The sequence below is a fragment of the Labrus bergylta genome, chromosome 4 (genome assembly GCF_963930695.1).
Source record: "Labrus bergylta chromosome 4, fLabBer1.1, whole genome shotgun sequence".
In the NCBI taxonomy this organism is placed as follows: Eukaryota; Metazoa; Chordata; class Actinopteri; order Labriformes; family Labridae; genus Labrus; species Labrus bergylta.
The window spans coordinates 19,929,054-19,951,726 of NC_089198.1; the positions used below are offsets into that span (position 1 = coordinate 19,929,054).

The following is a 22,673-nucleotide window of genomic DNA, read 5'->3' on the forward strand; positions in this document are numbered from 1 at the left end:
AAACTTTTTAATTATTTGTATCTCATAAAGCATGATCAACCTGCATTCTCCTCTTAAATGATGAAGTTCTGTTTAAAAGTAACTCTCATTTACAATCCCTTCAACCCTCGAAGCCTCTTCATTTATCAGAAAATTAAGAGTAAAATACTTTTTTCTGCAGAAAAGGGAAAACGCTCCTCAGTAAGTTACGCATGCAGGCGTGTAGGCCTGTCGGTGTTTGAATTGCTTTATTTATTAAAGTTTTAGAATCGCTGAAGTTTCTTGCGCGTTAGCAGAGGCGTTTGACACGACGAGCTGACCTCGTGAGGTCAACCCAGACTGAGTAGAGCTCGTGCTGTCCAATCACAGAGCTCCTCCGGACCCTGAACGTCCGGGTCTCTGACCAATCAGGAGGCTCAGTGCGGAGACAGAGGGGGACATCGAGCACAGATAAAGTGTTTGACTTCCATCCATCCTCCCAAAACATCCTCTCAGTCCTCACAGAAATGTTCGAACTTGTACTTTAATCTAACTCTCACCCCTGCGCGCACTGACCTCTGGATACACGTCAAGAACAGCTCTAAGGATCCATCCTGTTACTCAGAGGAAACACAGGCTGCATCGCGTCTGTTTTAAAAACAGACAAAAAGTATCTCGTGGGATTAAAAGGGACGAGAGAAGAGGGCAGCTGCGTTACAAACTGTTACCTGACAGAGGGTCAGGGATCATGACAGCGCTAGCAGGAGGTTTACCGAGAATGATGAGACCAACTCCTCACCAAAACTACCCCCGAGGAGGATACTCTCTGGAAGGTAAGAAAAAAAAAAAAAAAAAACACCAGTTGCTGCGAGCAAGTCGGATAACACAACTGTTAGAACAGTGCAGAAAAGTAGACTGGAGTTCTAGAAAGGTTTAAACTTGCATACTATTATTATCAAGGAACGTATCAACCTATTCTTTTTACGTAATTTTACAAAACAACAGAAAAATATTTGGGATCCAGTTACGCTTAATTGCAACATATTAATTTCGATGAGTATTTGTATTAAATGAATTGCAAAATGACACTACAGTAATAGCATTGTTCCAATGTTATCATTTGACTAAGTAGGGCTATTATAATTTTCTTGTTCCTTTTTTTTTTTTTTTTTAAGCTATCACTGTCTAATGATTGGATGAAACGTTATCGACAATTATTTGGCTCTCTTGTGCACAAGAAAAACTATTCTAGCCTTATTATCGCTAGATTATAAATATTTTGAAAACTAGAATTTCGACTTATTTATCTAGACAACTTTAAAGTGCAGAGCAACCTTTGATTTCTAATATTTTGATGAACTTTTGATGTTAGAAAAGTTTTTTTTTTGTGTGTGTGGCAACTGTAACTGTTAATAACAACAACAGTGGACAAGACATTGCCTACAGTATAGTCTTGAAGCTCCTCTGTATTACACCTACTTATATGTCCCATGCCATTGCTGTCCAGTGTCCACTCCGTTAGGACAGGGTCGAGTCAACCAGCTCGGTGGCGTCTTCATAAACGGCAGACCTCTCCCCAACCACATCCGACATAAAATCGTGGAGATGGCGCATCACGGTGTCCGTCCGTGCGTCATCTCCCGCCAGCTGCGCGTGTCCCACGGCTGCGTGTCCAAAATCCTCTGCCGGTACCAGGAGACAGGCTCCATCAGGCCGGGGGCGATCGGAGGCAGCAAGCCAAAGGTGAGACGCTGATGTTTTTGAAGTTTTCTTCACCTAAATGTGGAAAAAAAAACCGAAACAAACGAAAACATATTTGTACGAAATTCTACAGAAAAGAGTCCCCTGGACATGAACTCAATAACAGTGAGTTTTACAGTGTTGTAAAAACTCAAGTGAAAGAGGATAACTGTCACTGTTCTGGAAAAAAAAGGTTCAAAGCAAAAGAGACCTTTGAGATAAATTACAACTTTAGATTTGAACTTTTAAAGTAGACCTAAATTATCTTCCTAATAGCTGTGTAAAAACGTTTTGTTTAACACAGCCTTCCAAGTTATTCAATTAAAAAAACAAAAAAAACAATTACGTCTCTCTGGTCTACAAGCCTGGGATCTAACAAAAATAATAATATTATTATTATTATTATTATTATTATTATTATTATTATTATTATTATTATTATTATTATTATTAATAATAATAATAATAATAATAATTATTATTATTATAATTATAATTATAAGTATAATAATAATAATAATATTAACCTTTTCTGTCCTTCCTAACACCACAGCAAACTTCGTCTCCAGAAGTGGACAAGAGAATCGAAGAGTACAAGAGAGAAAATCCGGGCATGTTCAGCTGGGAAATCAGGGACAAATTATTAAAAGATGGGATCTGCGACAGGAACAACGTTCCCTCAGGTGGGCGAAACTTTTACACTATGTATACACGCTTTGCTATTTTGTTTTAAGTGGCATACAGGACATATTTCCTTTTGGGTTTATCTTGTGTTTTTAATCTTATTTCTTTAAGTGAGCGCTATCAGTCGCATCATGCGCTCTAAATTCGGTGGAGTGGGTGATGATGATGAGGATGATGAAGAAGTGGTGAAAAGGGAGATGGAGGAGAGCGAACCACGGACAAAACACAGCATCGACGGGATTCTGGGAGACAGATGTAAGTTATCATTTTAGTCAATTCAATCTTCGCTTTGTGCTCTGCAAACCAAAAAAAATAGGGAAATCCTCAGTAACATTTCTTTTTTATTCTTATTATAATACATTCATTCATTGCTGTTTTTATATAATACAAATAACAATGATAACAATAATAATAATAATACTATTACTAATAATAATAATACGATTTAAAATAATATTAATAATGATGCTATGATTCAATCGATTATATGAATCACAACTCATAGACTTTTGGCCTCGGAAAGGTAGAATAATTTAGGAAAACGCATGCGTTAAAGATTCTGACATTTAACAAATGTGCAGAGATTTTTCTTTAAGTGGATAAGCAAACATTTGTCTACCTTCCAAGCCTGAGAAACTTTGTTTTTACGCACAATCGGATACTTGAGGATGAACTTCAGCGGACAAAGCAGGGAGAGTCCATTGAAAATCACACCTCAGTTTGACGAGCACAAAAGCCAAACTCCGGTTAGCGGCTCAGTGGTGTACAAAAAGACGCCAGCGCCTTTCAAAACGGCCAAAGAAAGGGAGAAAAAAGTGCGCTGACAAAAGGCCGCGAGAAGACATTATGAACCCGCAATGAGCGATGAATTATTCAGGGACACCAATGGGCCCAGTGCGACCTGGTTTATAGACTGCTCAAAAAAGTGCCAATTTGCGGGTTTTACTCCCTAATGCTTACAGTTCACCATTCAGGGAACGGGGAGAAAAGGTGCAGAGTTTATTCAAACACCTGTTGATTTACGACCTGTTGGATTGTGAGCAGTGATACCATAAAAGCGAAAGTTGCTTATGGGGAAATAATGCAGCCTGTAGTTAATTATTGACTTCGAGAGACAGTGGAAGTGTTTTGAAAGAGTCATGACGCGCAGATTTATTCCTGTCATTCGTTGTAGAAGTTTTGGTTGTATTGTTTTTGGCCCAGTTTTAAAAGCTGATTTGTTCTTCATGAAATGTAGATTTTAAATGAACGTTTAATAAAATATTTAAGCATCTGGAGGGGGCTTCTGAATTTTGTTAATTGTGTTAAAATCAACTTGGGTCTTATGTAATCAAACTGTACTGTGCCGTTACTTTTACGCACGCAGCTTTTGTGCACAGTCTTTGCGCATGTGAGCGTGATGCCTCCAGCCAGTGAACGCAGGGAAACCCCTTCTCTTTCCCTTCTTCTCGCCACTAGATTAAATCCAAACCTTTTCTTTCTCCCCACTTTCATCTCTGACAAAAGTCCGCCCCTTTCCTTTCGCCCAGGGTGCACACATTCATGCGATATTTGTGGGCACTTCCCTCTTTTTCATCCAGGCCAAACCAGAACTTAAACTCATTTCTGCTAAAATAAAATAAAAAAACTAAAATGTACCTGTAGACCATAATTCACATTGTATAAATCAAACTTGAATTGATCAAAGTTTTTATGCAGATGATTTTTTTTAACTTCAGACTGAAGATCAAACTGTCAGAAAGCATTTCTATTTGTATTCAATAAAACACATTTATAGGATGATATTTAATTACACAAACATACACAAAAAAACAACACATAACATTAGCTTTTTTTTTTTTTTTTACATGAAATAGGTGACATCCTATATGCAAACAGCTCTGAGGGAACTTTCCCCCATTGATATACAGGACAGCACTATTTCATTCTTGTGTCTCTTTGTGGAAGTAGTTGTTGTTTTTCTCTTTTATAGCTCTTCATTAGAATGTGAAAAGACTGCTTCGGGGACTGAGAGAGTGTCTTCTGGCCAAATATTGATTAAGTAGGTGTTTGCAGAGGCTATTGTTGTGCCAGAGAGAGGCCTGTTGCTCTCTGCCCCTTTCTCCTCTACCACTATTGTTGGCTTTCCTTAAGTGCTAAGATCAAAGCTGACTCATTTAGATTTATTTGTCTGGGAAAAGGGACTGCTAAGGTTTGTGGGATAAAGTAAACCAGGCAGCACTAGGTCTGCATGGCATTAGCAAGTGGCTGGAGCATTGTGGGAAAAGGATGTTCGTTGGGATGAAGTTGTTTACTTCTTGTTTTCCAGTGGTAGAATTTACGTAGAATTAAAGTGTGCAGAATTAAAGCAACATGCATGAACGAGCTGCAGCCTGAGATTTGTTTGAACGATTTTTATTTGGTTTATCACATTTGCACATAAAGCAGAAGAAGATCCAACAATATGTATCTCTAGAAATTAATTTTAATTGGATAAATCATGCCAAGAATATGTGTTTCTTTTCTGAGAGTGGCTCTGGATTAATTGATAGCATCCTTCTTTCTTTTTTATTAATGTTAGCACTTTAGCCTCATTTAACTAATTAAAGTAACCACAGTCATGAAAGAGGAGCAGCCACTCTTGCAAGATTCATTTATGGCCGTGGGGGTGAAGCGAGAGAAAGACGGAGAAGAAAAAGAAAAGCTCAGAAATACAAACAGTCAAAGGGATAACTTTTCTTTAAAGGGAGTCCTGCGGTGCCAAACTGAATGAGGCCAGTTCTTTCAAATGTGCCATGGTGAACGCAGTCAACATGTAATAATTGGTTTCATTGAGGTGCATTCCAACAATCTGCTGCCATTCTCCTGCCTCCATTGTCTGTGGGCAGGCAAATAGCCAGAGGGACAGGAGGAATCAAGTGCTGACAAAACATGAAAGATTTAGCTGCTTTTGTTAAAGGAGCTGAGTGGGACTTTGTTTGTGTAAATAAAGTGGGTTACTGGCTCCCTGTGACTTTGGCATGAGGGAAATTCAGAGAGTGAGCAGGGTAGATAAATCATATTTGTGTTTATGAGTTTGCCATGTTTTAAAGCAGTTAAAAAAAGATTTTAAAGTATTCTTTAGGCTCAATAGCTATCTAAGAGGAGATGATGACGGCAGCAAACTTCCACGAGCAGCATTCTAATCCAATTTTAAAGTTCAAAACCCTTATTCTCAAGAGAAATCTGAGAATAAAAATATTATTTCCCTCGCACACGAGCAGCGAGAGGAACTGAGCAGCATGTCGATGACCCACAGCTGCAAACTGAGAGGTAGATGTTGGATTTCTTGCATCTTTTGTTGCATTTTCACAGTGAATGAGTTAAAAATAAAAGAGGTTTGAAGGAGACGGAAGGTCTCAATTCAACCAGAGGAATGTCTGCTGTAGCCACATTTCCATTTTGCTCTCAGGGCTGGATAATGGACAAATTTATATGTGGGCCTCACTCCATGCTTCCCTGTGTTATTCCCTGTGTTAATAGTGTCTATAATGCTAGTTTGGTTTGGTGGGCTGCTGAGCATATGTAGACCAAAGTTCACTGAAAAATTCTGCAGATAATTAGATAGATAAATAGAAAGACTTTTCCAGAAAATACTCAACACTTTCTAAGTTCCATGGGCATGTCTCTAAAGTCTCCCTTATTCTCAAAAAAAGAAAGAAAAAATCCACACTGGCTGATCTGCAACTGAATGCCGACTCTATGCTTCATTAAAGCCTCTTTCTCTATTGGCACCCACATTGTGATCCCCCAATATTAATTCAAAGGACAATTAATGAATGCAGGCCAACTTTGAAGTAATAGGCCGGGGTCCTGCCCTGAGCCGGCCCCTCGCCGCTGATGTACTCTCCACATTCTCCCAGCTAACCCCAGAGACACTGTGAAGTGAGTGAAAGAGAAGCATCGAGCAATGGAAGGTCAAGGAGAGGAGCCCCGGCAGAAAAAGAACTCTCTATTTCCTTGGAAGTATTAGCCAAGCAAAACTCTGTGATGGGGAGGATAAAGGAGTGAGAGGAGAAAAGGGTCGGGGGCGAAGGGGCTCTGCAAAGAGGAGCACAATGGGATAGTTAATTGAGTAAAGCCAGACAGCGTTGTCAATCACTTAACTTTGTTTAGCCTCACTTTTTGTGGAGCTGTTTCGTCCAGCACATTGAACATTATGGACACGCCAGCACAACTCTGTTGCCTTTTTGATTAATGTCTTTTTTTGCCACTCTTTGAACAAAAAAAAAAAATCTAAAAACAAAACATTTCAGATGTTTAATTTTTTTTAAGCATTTCAAGTAACATTATTTATTTCCTACTTTGTCCAAAAAAGGCGTTAAAAGCAAAACTAAGACTTTTGTACACAGCAAATAAAACCTAAAGAAACACCTTAAATGTGTTTGGGTAAAAAATAAAAGTCCTTGAGGAATGTGATGATGGCTTCTCTCTCTGTCTGAGAGTCTGTGAAGTTTATTTGCAGGGTCAGTGGTGGGCTCGTCTTTTTTGCTGCTGCCCCTGTGCAGTAGCTGTGAAAAGGTCAGGGGCTAACCTGGGGTCACATGACTGTTAAAACTATCAGGCCCCAGGAAAAGAAGGTTACAATAATGTTTAGGAGAAGATGACATATGACTGACTCCCTAATTTCTCATCAGGGAGTCACTTCTGATTTAAACACCCTCACTTGAAGGTGCTATTTGCTGTCATTAGAAGAGAGTATGCTGGTTATTCTGAACTGGATGTTTGGTTTTGTTGTTTGGCCGTCACACTTTTTTTTCTTCTGCTGAGGTGTAACTCTGCTTGTTGCTCTGCATTTGGCTGGAACGTGCGGCAGACCGGCCTGTTGCTTCGTCCCTGCATGGGCTCTGTGCCGTTGCTTTGTGCATGCCCCAAGGGTGGAAATGCCACCGTGAAACTGTCACCTAACCGCACCACGGTGGAACTAAATAATAACCACCACACACTGGGCACCCATAATAGCCATGAAGGGCCATTTGTGCCTTTTTGTCACTCCACCAATATTGGACAGAGATACATCTTTCAAAGTCATATCGCAGGCTATTTCTTTGTCCGTTAAGTGCCTACCTCCTGTGCATATTCACTCCATTTTTGTCCGTCCATCCTATCATCATCTCCCTCTCTATTTCTCTCTCTCTGCCCCCCCCCCTCTATTCTCAGGCAGCTGCAGGTTCCTGGGGGCTCTTTAGCAAGTCAAGTGAGCAGCCCACTCACTCCCATTTTTTCCCTTAACTGTTAACCCCAGCTGAGCCCATAAGCTGTCAGTTAACTATTCTTTTCCTCCGGTGCATCTGCTCGCCCTGGCTCTACATGGCGTGGCACTATTTTATTCAGTGGCCCCGGCTCACACTATGCACTGTGGCCTGAAAGGGCCCAGATCTACTTCCCTGGGCAAATAACTAGTTCATTTGTCTCTTCTGCCCTTTGTTTTCTGTTGCGAACACATGTCACCAGCTCAATTACTTTCTCTATTAACATCCCCTGGAGGAAGGGCTAGCCAACCCCTTGCAATACCAGGCTATAAACTGGCCCATATGCTCCACTTCTCTTTCTCTCTGAGGAGGCTCTTCATCCCTCACGCCACTTATTTTATTTTGTTTCACTTTCTGTTGCAGATATTTTTTCATATTGTAATGTATTCCGATTTTCCCCTGCACTTTTTGTTGCTCTTTCCAACTCATTCATTTGTTACTTTATTTCAAGCTACATGAATGGATTTGTATCCCAACGTGTACTCATACATGGCTATGTGCGCCTGTGCATGTCTCTTCATATTAACATCTTCTAGCGCGGATGGGAGGGGGATGAATGCTTGGCAAAGGCGAGCCCTGGCCGATGTAGACTATGCGGTAAACAAGAGCAGTCTTTCCTCTCGCAGTTTGAGATTCTTCTTGGGTATTTTTGGCCTGCAAGAGGCATTACTGCTGCAGGTGAAGCTAATGCAACTGGACATTCCCCAAGTTCACATCTGTGACCTGCTGGAGTTTATCTTCCCTGCCTGTCAGTCTCCTCTCTTGGTCGATTAATGGTTCTGTTTATCTTATCTGCACTGCTTTCTTTGTCCTGCATGTGTGTTTGTGTGTGTGCAAAATTGCACCTGTAAATGCACCGGTTTCTTTTTTATTTGAAAAACCTGTACAAAACCTGTTGAGTTCACTTGTTGAATACTCACTCTCCCTTAAACAGTGCTAAATTCTGGCCCCTAATTCTGATGTTAAATAAATCATCCCACATCCAATCTACTATCTAAGCTATCTTGTTATGAGTTTATTAACCTCCATCTTACTTTGTTTTGAAACATCTGCTTTATAGATGATCCTGCAGCAGCCCCAATTTCCGTTGGAGGGATAATAATCTATCTTTTTATTAAGACTCTTGTCAGAGCCGCAGCCAAACAGCAAGCGGCTATGGAGCATTTTCAGCTCCCTGGCGCTTTAGCTGCAGCGTAAAATTTGATTTGGGTGTTTAAGTTAGGAGGTCGAGGCCTTCCTTTGTGGGTTTTAGTATCCTCTTCTGCCGTTTGTTGCTGGGAATGTGTGGGAACAACGCTCTCTTGGGCAGTGGGGCTGCTTCTGCATCAGCGTGCCTTAAGATCGATCCAAAGCAGTGGTGTTAGAGCCTTTTTTTTTAAACGTCAAAGATGTGGATGCAGCAATGGATGAATGGAAGGGACAGGCTCTTTTTTTTTTTAAGAATGAACAGCAACACCCCCGCACCCCTTCCCCAGCATCTTCTTCTTCAGGTGCCTTCAGCCCCATCTCCTCTCCATGTCAACCTCTTCAACTCCCCCACCCTCCCCCCTTAGCTTGGTGCCCCTCAGGCCATGGAGGGAGGGGATGAAGGGGTGCTCCCCTGCTGTGCCCCTCCACAGCCCCCAATGGCCCTTCTCTGGACCCCTTTTGTGCCCCCTCTCCATCCCCTTCCTCCCACCCTTCATTCCCCCACTCAGCCCCTGGCCCTACAGCCTCCCCCTCCTCCTCCAGCCCCCGCCTACTCCCCTGCTGGGCAGGTGACAGGCCCCTGAATGCAGGCCCGGGCGTCCCTGATGGCTCCTACAGATGGAGCGTGGTAATCGGCCCAATAGAGCCCTGCCACAGGCTTTTCCCTGCTCAGATACAAAGGCTTGGCCACATCACTTCCAAATAAAAAAAAGAGACAGAGAAGAGTGCGAGAGGAAGAGAGCAAAAGAGAAAGCGCGAGCCAGAGGATGACAAAAGCAACACTGTCATGTGCCATTAAGGGAGAGTCTGTGACGAAGTGTTTTCTAGTAACTAATAATAAAAACCGAGAGGCAGGAAAAAAGAGAGGGACAGACAGAAAGGAGCTAAAAAGAGGAGAGATCCACCCCCATCCTGCAGTTAACATGAGTTACAGTGCCAATTGGGACCTTTCTCCTCAGAGCATTTTATGAGCTCTTCTTCCCTCTCTCAGGAATCTCTTTTTGTTTCTGCGCTGTCATTGGTTCATCTTCTTTCTCTGTTCCTCAGTCACTAAAATGGTATTGATTACACTTGTAGTCTTCTCCAATGGTATTGTTTACATGCTGATTAATGAAAACTGCTTTTACTAAGTCCGAAAAATATAAAAAAGAAAGAGTATATTTAAAAGAAAGGAATCAGGTTTTATGTTCATGCTGTTTCCACTTTCTTATGCCCATCATATTAACATATTAACCCAACATTTCCTTCAACTTATCTCAGGCCTAATTTTTTACCAAAACAAACCGCTATCCAAAGTCACAGAGTTCTAGGAGTATTTAAGTATCCAGCCAATCCTATGTGCCCCTTTCAGCCAGTGTGACGCCCTTGGTTCAAATGTAATAAAGAGCTCTCCTTAGCATCAGAATCTTGTGTGCCAGTGGTCCCCAGTCCCCAGGCATTCCCAGGGAGCAAATCCGTGTGTAATGCCTGGTCAGACACACACTGGCAACGGCACAAACATTTCCTGCTTGGCTCCAGAGGCTCCAGAGGCAAAGGGAGATCCCTGCTTACCCCCCTCCATTTCTGACTTGGCACTTTTTAATTAAAGCTTTAAATCTGTAGGGCAGAGTGAGCAGTCTGGAGAAAACAGACGAAGTCTTTCTGCTGCTTGCACACCTGTCTGCTGCTCATTTCTTTTCTCTCACTTTAGATGTTTGCTACATAGTCTGATTGTTGAAAAGGTGCAGTGAACCTTCCTCATGAGGCTGGGGATGGATTTGGGACTGAATTCCAACTCTTTCGGTCTTGGGTCCATCTGTGTTTGACACATTGTCATGGACTTGCCTTCATTGAGTAAAAGCCCATAGCCGAAATGCAGCAGATGCATGTTTGTGAGTGTGCATATGACTGAGAAATAGACGGTGGGGGGGGGGGGTTTCAGACGTGTAATGGTGCACAATGGCAGGCTGTCACGCTAGCTTGTGGAGCCTAATCATTATTTAATAGACGGGTAACCTCCCCCTGAAATGCAGCAATAGTCCTCTGTCTCTAGTCTCAAGCCTGCATTGATTCCCTTCTTCTGCTGAATTAGATCCCAATAGCTGTCTCCCAGTCGCTCTCTCCTGCCCTCAACTGAACAAACAGATTTAGAAGCACCTGCAAAAAAGGCACCAAGGGACCCTATGGCCATAGTGCACAGCATGGTTAAGACCAGGAGAGACACTGTGTCCCAGGGGATAGATGCCCTGGAGGGGTCTAGTCCTCTTTAATCTGTGTTCAAGCAGCTTCTGGCGTTTGAACTCCTTAGAAACTACTGAGGAGTTTAAGGGAAGCAGGAGGACACAATCTAAAGTTGCTCTGTACCATGTGTTGTACTCAGCAGGATCTAGTGTCTCAGCCCCGCCTATATATCCAGGAGTTTTTTTTCATTTAAATCTGTATTAGACTTTCAGTTGTAGAGTGACACGTTTCATGTTTTTATTTTCTAGCAAGTCACTCGGATGAGGGCTCTGACGTGGATTCGGAGCCGGGCCTGCCTCTCAAGAGGAAGCAGCGTCGCAGTCGTACCACCTTCACGGCGGAGCAGCTGGAGGAGCTGGAGAGGGCCTTCGAGCGCACACATTACCCCGACATCTACACGCGGGAGGAGCTGGCTCAGCGAGCCAAGCTGACGGAAGCTCGGGTTCAGGTAAGAAACATCACGCACAGACACAATCCTCAAAATAAAAGCCCTGTAGAGCGAAGTAATGTGTCTGCTTGTCATGGAGTCGTGTCATGGGGGTGTTTAATTGCCCCGGGGATGTTGCCAAACATTCCTTACAGCCATTACACTTCATGTCATGTCTGCCCCATTCTTCACATACACAAACACAGACACACTGAGTCCACTGTGTTTGAAGATGGGTTCCTATTTTTGTCTTTTTGTCAGACTCGGCTAAAATAAGCCATGTAAAGATCCCTGAAAATATGCCAGATTAAGATAGTGTTCTAATATAGGCTTAGAGCTGAACCAGCCCTCTGGCTATACACTCTGAACCCAGTGACTTGCAGTAGCACACAAAGATGTAATGTTTCAGTGCCGCTCCAGATGTTAAGATCTCTATCAGTTTAGCTGCCTGTAATTGATTGGAGAGGCCTCAAACACACACACGCCATATATGAACAAGTCAACTTATTCTATTGGGTTAGCTGATGTATGTTCCCACTAAAGGCTTGTGTTTCCATTCTGTCGCTCAGGTGTGGTTCAGCAACAGAAGAGCCAGGTGGAGGAAGCAAGCAGGCGCCAGTCAGCTGATGGCGTTTAACCACCTCATCCCCGGTGGTTTCCCTCCATCAGCCATGTCAGGCCTGCAGCCCTACCAGCTGTCTGACAGTCCCTACACTCCTACTTCTATATCTCAAGGTGGGCTCACCCTCACATATGTCCAGACAGGAATGCAGAATTTTGTACAACTTGTACAAACTGATGACAAAGTGCAATTTTTAAGTTCTCTGTGTTATCCTCAGCAGCATCCGAGCAGCCCAGTACAGTCCACAGACCTCAGCCCCTGCCCCCCACCTCCGTGCACCAAACTGGGCTCAGCTCGTCAGCCGGCTCGCAGGATGGAGGTTCAGCGTACTGCCTCTCCTCCGGACGTCACGGCTTCTCAGGCTACTCGGACAGCTTTGTGGCCACAACGGGACACACCAACACAGTCAACCCTGCCATCAGTAACAGCCTCTCACCTCAGGTTAGATCCTACTTCTAGATTCAATTTTTTTCGATATTCCCTTGACATAATTTGACATAAAAAGCAGCTCTAGACTATACTTTGTTCTTTTCTCTGGGTTATTTGGCAGGGTCAGATGCAGTATACATACAATAATGAGCACATGGTAACAGGGGTATGGAAAACTGGCAGAAACCTTGAACAGAACCAGACTCATCTGTGAACAGCCGTCTGCCACTAGCGTAAATTTAAAAAACATCTGCATGTGTAGTTACAAAATAGACACTTCTGTCAATTCTGTCTCTAACGACACACTTACTGTCCACTGTCACATTATCATACCAGGAAACAGGGCACCATTAGTCCTTCGTGGTGTGTTTGAGAGGCACCATATGGAGTGGTAATAATACACACAAACACATACGCACTCCTCCGCGCATGACCTTGGAGGTGTCATTGCAGTGACATTGATGAAGACCTTGTTAGGCCGAGAAACACGGTAGCTTTCCATTTTGTTTATTTTGATGAGTTGTTTGATGAATGTAGAAATGTGGCGGACGTCAGTCTTTGGGGAGGAGGAAAAGGGACCAGACATGAGGATGGATGTATGGATGTTGCATGATGACACAAATCAAAACTGAAAAGACAATTATGGTCGATTACACAGTCATCAGTGTCCATCAGTGGCTCCCCATCGGCCCAGAAGATGGACTAACAGGCGGAAAACAAGCTTTTAACCGCCACAAAGGGTGGCAGGCCCACGTGCAATGCATGCTGGGTACTAATTCCCATGAGAGAAAAATCTGAGACTCCTGTCAGGCACAGATAAAAAACGGCCTCAGGCAGGTTTGTAACTACTTGGATGCCTGAGGATATATAATAAATACTGAAAAAAGTAGATCTTTGTAGTTGTTCTCAGGCTGCACTGTGGGTAAGTGGTAGGTGGTCTTATTGTTGCTGAAGGTATAATTGACTTCTTTGAAGATGAGCTCTAAATGCAGGCAGGAATATTTTTTTTTCCTCCTCAGGAAATTGCCTGATTTAAAAAAAACAGTTTATTTTCATAGAACAAATAAAGATAAAAAGAGAGAATGAAGATAGGCACACTATGAGTATATGCCATGATTGTTTTATCGTTAGACAACCAAACTAACTCTTAATTTGTACTTCACTTAATTACTTTGCTGGAGCGTAACTGCAGATCTGCCCCTCCTGCTACTGAGCGCATGACTGTCGTATGAGTTCACACAGCAACAGGGTCACAGGCTGACTTTACCTCCAATAAAGAGGCCAAAGGTGCCGTGCCCTCGTGCATGGTTTCAGCATTAACCTCATCAGGCCGCTCCGTACTGAACGCACATCTCATCTTGCGTAGGGATGGCAGCGGCGTGCCTGGAATGTTTTTTCAGTCTGGAATTGCAATCAGAGAATGTTCCAGTGTGTTAATTGATTGGAATGAAGTAATCTATCTCCTTATAACAAAGTGTGTAATATATGCAAATGACTCACTTTGTTGACTAATTTGTTTTAATTCATGTATTCATTGCGGCAGTTTGAATGTACATTGAGAAACAGTTTTCTCTTTTTCAGATGGGTACAGAATTAATTTTCTAATTTGAACTCCACTAAGACAGGGGAAATGAGAACTGATTAAATTCTATGACATTGATAGTTAATAAACCAAGACCCTCACTGCTCCTAGAAAACTTTACAGCTTCAATTTCCTCCAATAGATACATAGCTGGGTCTATTTTGTCCTAAATCCTCCCTGGAATTATCTGGTTATCTGAACTCCAGATCGGCCTATAAGAGCTACTCTATCTACTACTCTGTATCCAGCAAGAGATTCAGAGGTTCACTTAGCTCCAGATATGGTCACATTAGAGCGCCGCAGAGTTTGGATATGGATAAAGTTTACTTAAGATAGGTGATATTCTTGTCTGGGCAGTTAGCTCTGTAGTCAGAGCTTCAGTCATGGAGGTGATTTCCCTGTGGTGCGGGATCTGTGGCGTCTCACTGCTGATCTGGTGCATACCAAAGGAACCCTTTCTCACCAAGGAAGCGAGCGGCTGGGATTTGCACCCCCCCCGAGACCTAATCCCCGGAACAACCTCAAAACAGACACCATCGGGGACTGCTGCCGTTTCAACTGCAGACAGAGAAGACAGAGAATATAAACTTTGGGGGTCGTTGTGAGGAGATACGACTTAAAACAATGAAAAGAGATCTTAAACAAGCCGCGTGAAAACCTTATATTAGATTATAACCAATCCCAAATTTAGAGATTAACAAAAGTATTTGATTTACAGATACATATTATTATGAAGCTTAAACGGATGAGTTCATTGGACAAGAGCAACATGTATTTGTTGGTGAATGGATTTAGTATTTTCCAAACTTTATCATAAATATTAATAAAGGTTTTATAAGTGTCATACCACTTGTGCATCTCAAAGAATATCACACGTCCCTAGCAGTAAAATGATTTAGTGGTACACTGCAATGATATGTTTGACAGATGTGTGCAGTTCCCTCTGACAGACTGTAAATTACATACATTAAAGACACTTGAGGTTGCTTGCTATCAGATGGGAAATCCTTTGTTTTTACACCACACACACTTACTGTGTTCTGATTTTCCTTTTTTACAGGGTTATTTTTGTCTTTGTTTTTTTGTCTATATTTTCTTTATTGCATGGACTGTAACTCTTGTTCCCTCTTTAACTCCATTTTTTTGGGACATGTTCATGACTTTGCTTCTCACGCAAACCTGCGTGCAGCTGTTCATGATGTATCACCGATACCCCTTCTACCCCCTGACATCAGAGCAAAAAATGCTTATATTACACACTACCGCGCACACACCTACTGTTAAATACCCCCATCCACACAAAGGCGAGGTAGCCCTCACACACATACATAAACACACCCTGCTCTTCGTTCCCACGTACCCTTTGGCCTCTTCACCCTGGCCCCACAAGGACATGGTGATTTTAGGGCATCAGGAGAAAGTGAGAGAGGAAAAGGTAGACCATAAGAGAATGTGCATTGATCTGAAGAGGCACAATGAAACAGCAGACACTAATTTACTCAAATTCTTCTGAAACACATCAAATCCTCACAAATCTGTTGTATACATAGCTTTCTTTACCAATAATCATCATATCCAGTCTCATACTCTCACTCTTAGACTGGTTTCTAATTTTTATAGCAGGCTAGAAGCTTGTACTTGTCCAATAAAAAAATATAAACGAGAAACAAAATGTTCTCTTCATCCTTAAATTTGACAGGATAACTGTGTCAGCCAGCCCTGGTTCGCTAGAATATTCGACTTCTGCAGACAGCATCAGCTCCTCAATCAGTCAAGCAGAGTAAAGGAAAACCACATGTGTAAAGGAAGACAGTAATAATGTATAACTGACAATGAACAAGGAGTGGGACCACACGGCAGCCCACCTGAGTGGAATAAAGGTTGAATGGCGTAACAGCAGATTTAGGTTAAAAAACAACGTTTTAAAGAGTGAATAAAACGGCTTTGTTTTTTGTTTTTTTGCTTTTAAAACTGTTTACTTTTTATGTGCTCCTATTGAGGTAGAAACACAAAATAACTTTTTTTAAAACCCATTTTCTTCTCATGTCTCCCCTCAGGTCATGGGCCTATTGAACCCAGGTGGAGTTCCACATCAGTCCCAGAGTGACTTCACCCTCTCCCCACTGACCGGAGGCCTGGAGCCTAACAGTGGCATGGCTACAAGTTGCCATGGTTCCCAGCGTCTAGAGGCTCTACAAGGCCTGACCAGTATGCCCACTCTGCCCAGCACCCAGTCTTACTGCCCACCCTCATACACTACCCCAGCCTACGCCGTGGACCACCATCCATCCTACCAATATGGACAGTACAGTCAGAGCAAGGTATGCTGGGAATACGCTGTTTATGTTACTGTTTTTTTGGGGAAAAATAGACAGTATGGAATAAAATGAAGGCGTGTCTGCAAACTTTAACTTCTGTTTTTTAATTTTAATTTCCTATACGTGATTGGGTGTCTGCTTAGTTTACATTCTCTAACCTATATGTTAATTGCACAATCCCCTCTGATGAGCCTGCTACTCCAATCACCCGCGCAGTGCTGTAATTACATGAAGCTAGAGAGCTCTAGTGGCCAGGGAGTTTACATTACCATCATCATTGCTATCCACGTGTCCTGATTCAGGGGCCTGTCAGGGTCCTATCCCCACACACACATTTCCCTCACTGTCCTTTCACGACCCCGTATGATGAGCTCGCCCATCCAACCCGCAGTGCAGCTCACTTAGCCATGTAATGACCCCTGTGTAACATAGATAGCCGCCCAAATGAAAGGAAGGAGCCACTTCCCAAAACGTGTTTGACAGCAGGGAGGGGGGGAGCGCGGGTCATAGTGGTGTGTTGCTGGGGCTGATCTGAGGTACACTTCCACATGTTGACTGGCCCATCAGTGGCAACATCTTGATGTCATTAATTTAGCCCGTCCTGGGAGAGACTCGCATATAGCTTTTGGGGGTTTGGTGAAATGTGTGTGTGTGTCTATGTGTATATGTATGTGTGTGTAACTATGTATAAAAGAAGGGTAGGGGGCTCTTTAACAGGGGGTGATTATGGCCGTTGGCAGGCCAGGATTAGAACCATGTGTCCCACTGGAGGTCAGATTTAGAGTTGTTATTGATCAGTGGAGCAGAACCAGAGATCCAGGCTAAGGCTCTGTCTTAGACTTCTTTTGCCAACCACGTTGTGTTCAAAGAAAGTTTTCGGAGAATCCCAAATGTAATTAACCATTTTTTTTCAGGTTTATTTTCTAATCTGAGACCTCAGTATGCATCCTCACCTTATCTGGTCTTCAAACACCTTTTCTTTCTGTCACCTCTCATTTAACCTGAATAAAACGCAGATAATGCCTAACCCTTCTTCTTTCTTTCCCTGTTTTCCTCAGGTGCCTTTCATTATATGAAACCCCCAACATGCTCTAAACAGGAGGCATCCCAGACAGTCTGACATTCATCGCTAGAGAACAACCTCCCCCCAACGCTAACATGCTGCCTTTGCTGCCTCTCCCCAGCCCTGAGGACAGCAAAACACAGAGAGAGGGAGAGGGAGAGAGAGGAAGATAAAAAAAGTTGGATGGCTGAAGAGGTTGAGGTTTTCTTCTTCAGCAAGAGAACTAGTAGAGATGGAGGTGTAGCGATGGTGAAGTAGGGGGGGCGATGATGACTGGAATAATTGGGACCAAAGGCAGCAGCCTCTCCTGTTACCTGGCAATCTTTGCTTTGCTTTTTCGTCACATCATGCTCCAAGGACCAAGCACGATTCATTGTCCACGCTTAAAGAGGAAAAGAAGTGTGGTGGGGAGTAAATACATTCAAGATTCTGTCTTTGATTTTGGTTATAAGTGGCAGAGATGCAAGTTGAGGTGGACTTTGTAAGCCCCAATAAGCTTCTCTTCATCTCAATGTTTTAGGAGAAAATACGTACTGTACATTGATGTGACTTTTGTATCGGACATTGGCGATGAATATGTGACTACACCGAGATAACTTAGCAGAAAGGCATGAACCGAGGCGGAGTGGAGTCATAGTGAAACCACTGCAACCCCAAAGAAAGTGCAATACATTCATACCTCATGTGTTGTAAATTAACAACAAGGATCAAAACGCCCCTGATAATAACCCTGAAAAATATGCTCTCTCTTTTTAAATGTCATTTATTTGGGTTGTGCGCATCGACCAATCAGGGGAAATCATCAAGCAATGAAAACTAGTAAAGGTAGCTGTGATGTCATGAAGCCAAAAATTCTCTGCCGGTGAATACATTATTCAGTTTGACAGTTAATTTTGTTCTTTTCTTTTCTTGCATGTTTTAAATTAGTTTCCAGCAGGAACTTGCAAAACATGTGTTCCATTTCTTATTTATTTAGTCTTTAAGTGTTATGTGTCCTCTGTGCTCCAGTAAGTCTTACACTATGTTCAGTATACATGTTTCCTCTTTTGTATTGTTTTCATTTACATTGGCATAAAATGATTTTGTTGTAAGAAGTTTTGTGTACAATACAGCACTATTTACTATTTATAATAAACGGTTTAAAAATGCAGAAAACATTGCCTTGAGTGGGTGTCATTAATGGAAGCTTAAAAGGAAACAGTCTTCATTTAAAGTATGCTGTAATCATTTTGTTTTCCTATATATTTTATTTCTAATTTTAAAATGTAAAGAAGTACAGAAATAAACGAAAGGAAATAAAAATGTAAACCAGGGCCGTAGCATCAACTGAGAAGACAGACATCTTTTATTTCAGGGTTAGGGTAATTATATCCAAAATAACTACTTGATTTGTCATTTTTGAATAGTTTATAAAATAATCACATCATTTGTTTTATACTAACCTAAATTTAGGCCAATAAATAAAGGTAGGTTAAATTAATTTCTGCAGCTATGGGCCTCCCAATCAAAACAATACACACACACACACACACACAAAAAAAAAACATGGTTTGATGATGTCATGAAGAAGCTTGGGCGAGTTGTTGTCTTCAAAGGTTGTTAAACAATCTTCATTACTGATTCAACCGTATCTTAGGGCAGAAATTGTGTTCAGGCATGAGGACATTTTTTAATATTCAAAAATGCAACAAAGAGACAGAAAGGTTTAGACATGTCGAATCATTTCATATTAATTAAACAAGTTAGCCAACAATGAACATTTGTTGTCTGACATCTGCTTATTGAATACTTCCACATTATTCCCCATTATTTCATACTCGTCACTGTACGTCACACAAGACATTTACACAACATTTACGTTTACAAATTGGATGAGGAATAAATAACACTGAACTGGAAACCAAATACATGATTAAAAATTAAAACGATGAGTTCTCAGCTATCTTTCTGATTTAGAGTCAGAATAGTTTATGGGAAGAGAGTGATGCCTTTGACAACTGTTGACCTCAACATTTCTTAGATATTCTCTATGACCCTTTGATTTATTTGTCAGTTAAACTAAAGATTTTTTTTCCCCCCATCTCTTTCTTTGTTCTTTTTTTCCCTTTCCATTTCAAACATGCCAGCTGTTTCCCCCCTTCCTCTTCAAACCACGATGATCAGGAGACTGACAATGCCCCCGCTCAGTGAGCAGAATATCTCATGCTTGCTCCTGGAGCACTAAATTTTAAATATATCCCCTTTCATAAACAGTCCTTTTGGACAAATTCCTGCTCCCTGGGGGCTCCTTCACACCCCTTGATGACTAAAGCAGAGCTGCTGTAAATTATATAAGCACGGCGGCCCGCAGTCACACCAGGACATCAGTCACTGACATGGCGGTGCAGGGTTCAGAAAGGTTTGGGCTCTCGCTGCCAAACAGAAAGGAAAACAGTGTTCAGCCAGTTGGCAGACACCTCAAAAGGTTACAGATATCACAGGTGCTTTTCTTTTTATCGCTCCCTGTCGTCTTTTCATTTCTTTAAGAGGTTTAGAGATCAGGTATGCAGCTGCCCATGTCATTCATTGTGCCTGTTGAAAAAGAGTGTTTGTTTTTAACACCATTAAAACATTTCCTCTGTATGTGTGTTTGTGTGTTAGCTTGTTTGTTTGTCTCTTTCTGCGCTGTGTCTTAGATCAAGGCAAGATCAAATTTCACTATTTTCTTTGCTCTCCACAAACTTTTCTTTTTACAATTGCTCAACTTGTAAGACACAATGAGTGAAAAGCCAAAGGGGTTGCTTTGGAGTGGTGTGTCAGTCAAGCAGCAACACACTGGAGACAACTTAACCTCTGACCCCAACACTCTTTGAAATGAGTAGACTACTTGACCAAAGCTGACAACAATCCGAGTGTCTCTTCAGCTTCCAAGAACTCAAATTGAAAGTGAAGGAAGGACAACAAAGGGCAAAAGGCTGAGCTTTAAAAAAAAAAAAAAAAAAAGGTTTTGATAGGAAAAAAGAGTAGAAAGGGATCTTAAGAAAGTCTTCTTGAAAGAGTTTAATGGCTTTTTCTGATCAAAATGAAAAATCTCCTGTGTTCCAATCATTATAGGCTGTACTTTTACGACACTTTGGCTGCATTCAACAGGATACAAAAAGAACAGGGCTATATCTCTGGATACCTTATCAAGCCTCCAGAAGAGTGGGTGAATAACTCTCAGCATGCCTTTCCTAAAGTGGTGAGTGCCCACCTCTCACTCTCTCTTTGTCGCTTGTCCTGGTCCCTTTTCTCTGTCTACACTTTTGTATTTATAGTTTCTATCAAGAATTTTCACAGCGATTTTCCTGCTATGAAACATATGAACCGGACCCTCCTGTTTCCTCTCCTCTCCAGATGTCGGCAGCTCCTGGAGGACACTGCTATCGACATCAATGGAATGCAAATCAACGAGACATTTTCCAACGTCACAGAGAACCCTCTGTCCAGCACCAGTCCGGCGTCCAGCAGCATCTCCACTTCCAGGGGGAGCAGTGACAATGCTTACTTCTACATCCTGTTTGTCATGGTCTTCTACTGCTTCCTTGCCATGACACTTTTCAAGTGCTTAGGCAGCGACGAGGAGAAAAAAGACCCCTATGAGGAGTTCATGAGCACTGGGAAGCAGTCGACGCAGAAATTCAACACAGGCCACATGGAGGAGAAGTTTGACTTTGAAGAGGAGAGCAACTTTTGAGCAACAAGCTTTGTGAGGAGAAGGAGGGGAGGGTAACACATGGGGGGGATGTTTTGACAGTCGCCAAGCCAGAAAAACGTCAGAGCAGGTACTCAGGCAAGACCTGCTAGTGATTTAGCAAAAAACCTGTAGTAAGTTCATTTTTCTCCTTTTATCCACTTCCATCTGACAATCAGAAATCTCATGCAAGCAGGCAGGCAGACTGAAGGAGCCGACTGCCTCTAATGATCTGTGAGAGGAGTGGGAACACAGAGAAGTGTGGGTCAATGGCAGGCCGGAATCTCCTCCTGTGAGGCCCAATCAGGATCAATAACACCGGGCCTTCGACATGCATTCACACCGCAGGGAAGCAGGGATACCTCTGCAGACTGATGGTGTGGACAACATGGATACTGTGTGTGTGTGTGTGTGTGTGTGTGTGTGTGTGTGTGTGTGTGTGTGTGTGTGTGTGTGTGTGTGTGTGTGTGTGTTTGAGGGAGAGAGCTAGCATTGACCTGCCAATAGATTTTCCATTTTCTGTATTCAGAGTACTTCAACTGAACATATTGAACAAATTAGACATGGGTTGAACTTTATTTTACTGCATTAAAGATTAAAGTGTAAAGCCTTTTTATTAGACTTAGAATTTCAATGATACATTTATTATCGTTGTTTCTTTTCTGGACAATAAGTATGGTTTTAAGTAGTAGATCTCTCTGCAAAAATGTACTAACTGACATATGCTTCAAAATGTGAAAGCATGCAAACAATGTTTCCTCACAAAATAAAATGATCTTGCGCTCTCAAATTGGTTCTAATTAGGCAAAAAAAAAATCTCCATGCAACAGCAGGGCTGAGCAACATTCCTGTGCCATTACAATGTAACTGATCTTTGCAGACTCAACGTGCTGCAGCTACAAACCATTCAACCTCCCAGTGACCCCACATGATCTAAGTTTACAAAGCTGTGGCGAAACGTGAGCCTGAGACTCACTCTGCAGAATCAACTTCAATTGTGGGATTGTGGAGAGAGAACACACGATTCTGATTTGCACCACGCTTGGCTAGCAGCGTTATGTTTGCGGTGAACGGGAGGATGCTTCAGATTAGCAGCTGGACAGGTAGAGATAGTAAGACGCAGATTAAAATGCTGGAAAAAAAATCAATCACATTTTTTCATGCTTGGTTCTATGCAATTAAATCTACAGGGTCAAAGGTGGCCCTGGACTGACAATGCAGGTCTAATTTGAACTATCCGCTCCGAGAGGTTGTGCCGGTCCCCGAGGCCATGTGAACCTGTTTCCTCTTCTTCCCTCATAATTAGATTTTTGTCTCATCCTCCTCCCTTGAAGTACTGAGGTCAACACGTGTCCATACTAACAGCCAAACAACTCAGTCTTTATGTTCAGGGAGAGCTTGCCCAAATATTTATCTCCGACCAAGTCGTGTTAACCAATGGATTCAAGTTATTTTGTTAA

The 22,673-nt window shown here is 42.2% G+C and overlaps 1 protein-coding gene across 2 annotated transcripts; it reads left to right on the top strand.

Moving 5' to 3' along the window:
• Positions 1-445: 445 nt before the first annotated feature.
• On the top strand, positions 446-18,656 carry pax3a (paired box 3a). Of its 2 annotated transcripts, none has more exons than XM_065954018.1 (9): positions 446-791; positions 1,466-1,701; positions 2,252-2,381; positions 2,494-2,637; positions 11,309-11,508; positions 12,057-12,222; positions 12,327-12,550; positions 16,178-16,441; positions 17,497-18,656. In XM_065954018.1, the coding sequence occupies exons 1-9, from the start codon at positions 707-709 to the stop codon at positions 17,512-17,514; spliced, it is 1,467 nt and encodes a 488-aa protein (XP_065810090.1). In that variant the 5' UTR covers positions 446-706; the 3' UTR covers positions 17,515-18,656. The 2 variants fall into 2 exon arrangements, with proteins under 2 accessions (XP_065810090.1, XP_020489634.1); XM_020633978.3 differs by having other exon boundaries at positions 447-791; positions 12,330-12,550.
• The last annotated feature ends 4,017 nt before the right edge of the window (positions 18,657-22,673 follow it).

Bases quoted from the DNA above. Each gene is read 5' to 3' on its own strand.
- pax3a (XM_065954018.1), top strand. From the start codon at position 707: ATGACAGCGCTAGCAGGAGGTTTACCGAGAATGATGAGACCAACTCCT. The intron at 792-1,465 runs GTAAGAAAAAAA...ATTGCTGTCCAG, and splicing joins AGGAGGATACTCTCTGGAAG to TGTCCACTCCGTTAGGACAG. The intron at 12,223-12,326 runs GTGGGCTCACCC...TGTTATCCTCAG, and splicing joins TCCTACTTCTATATCTCAAG to CAGCATCCGAGCAGCCCAGT.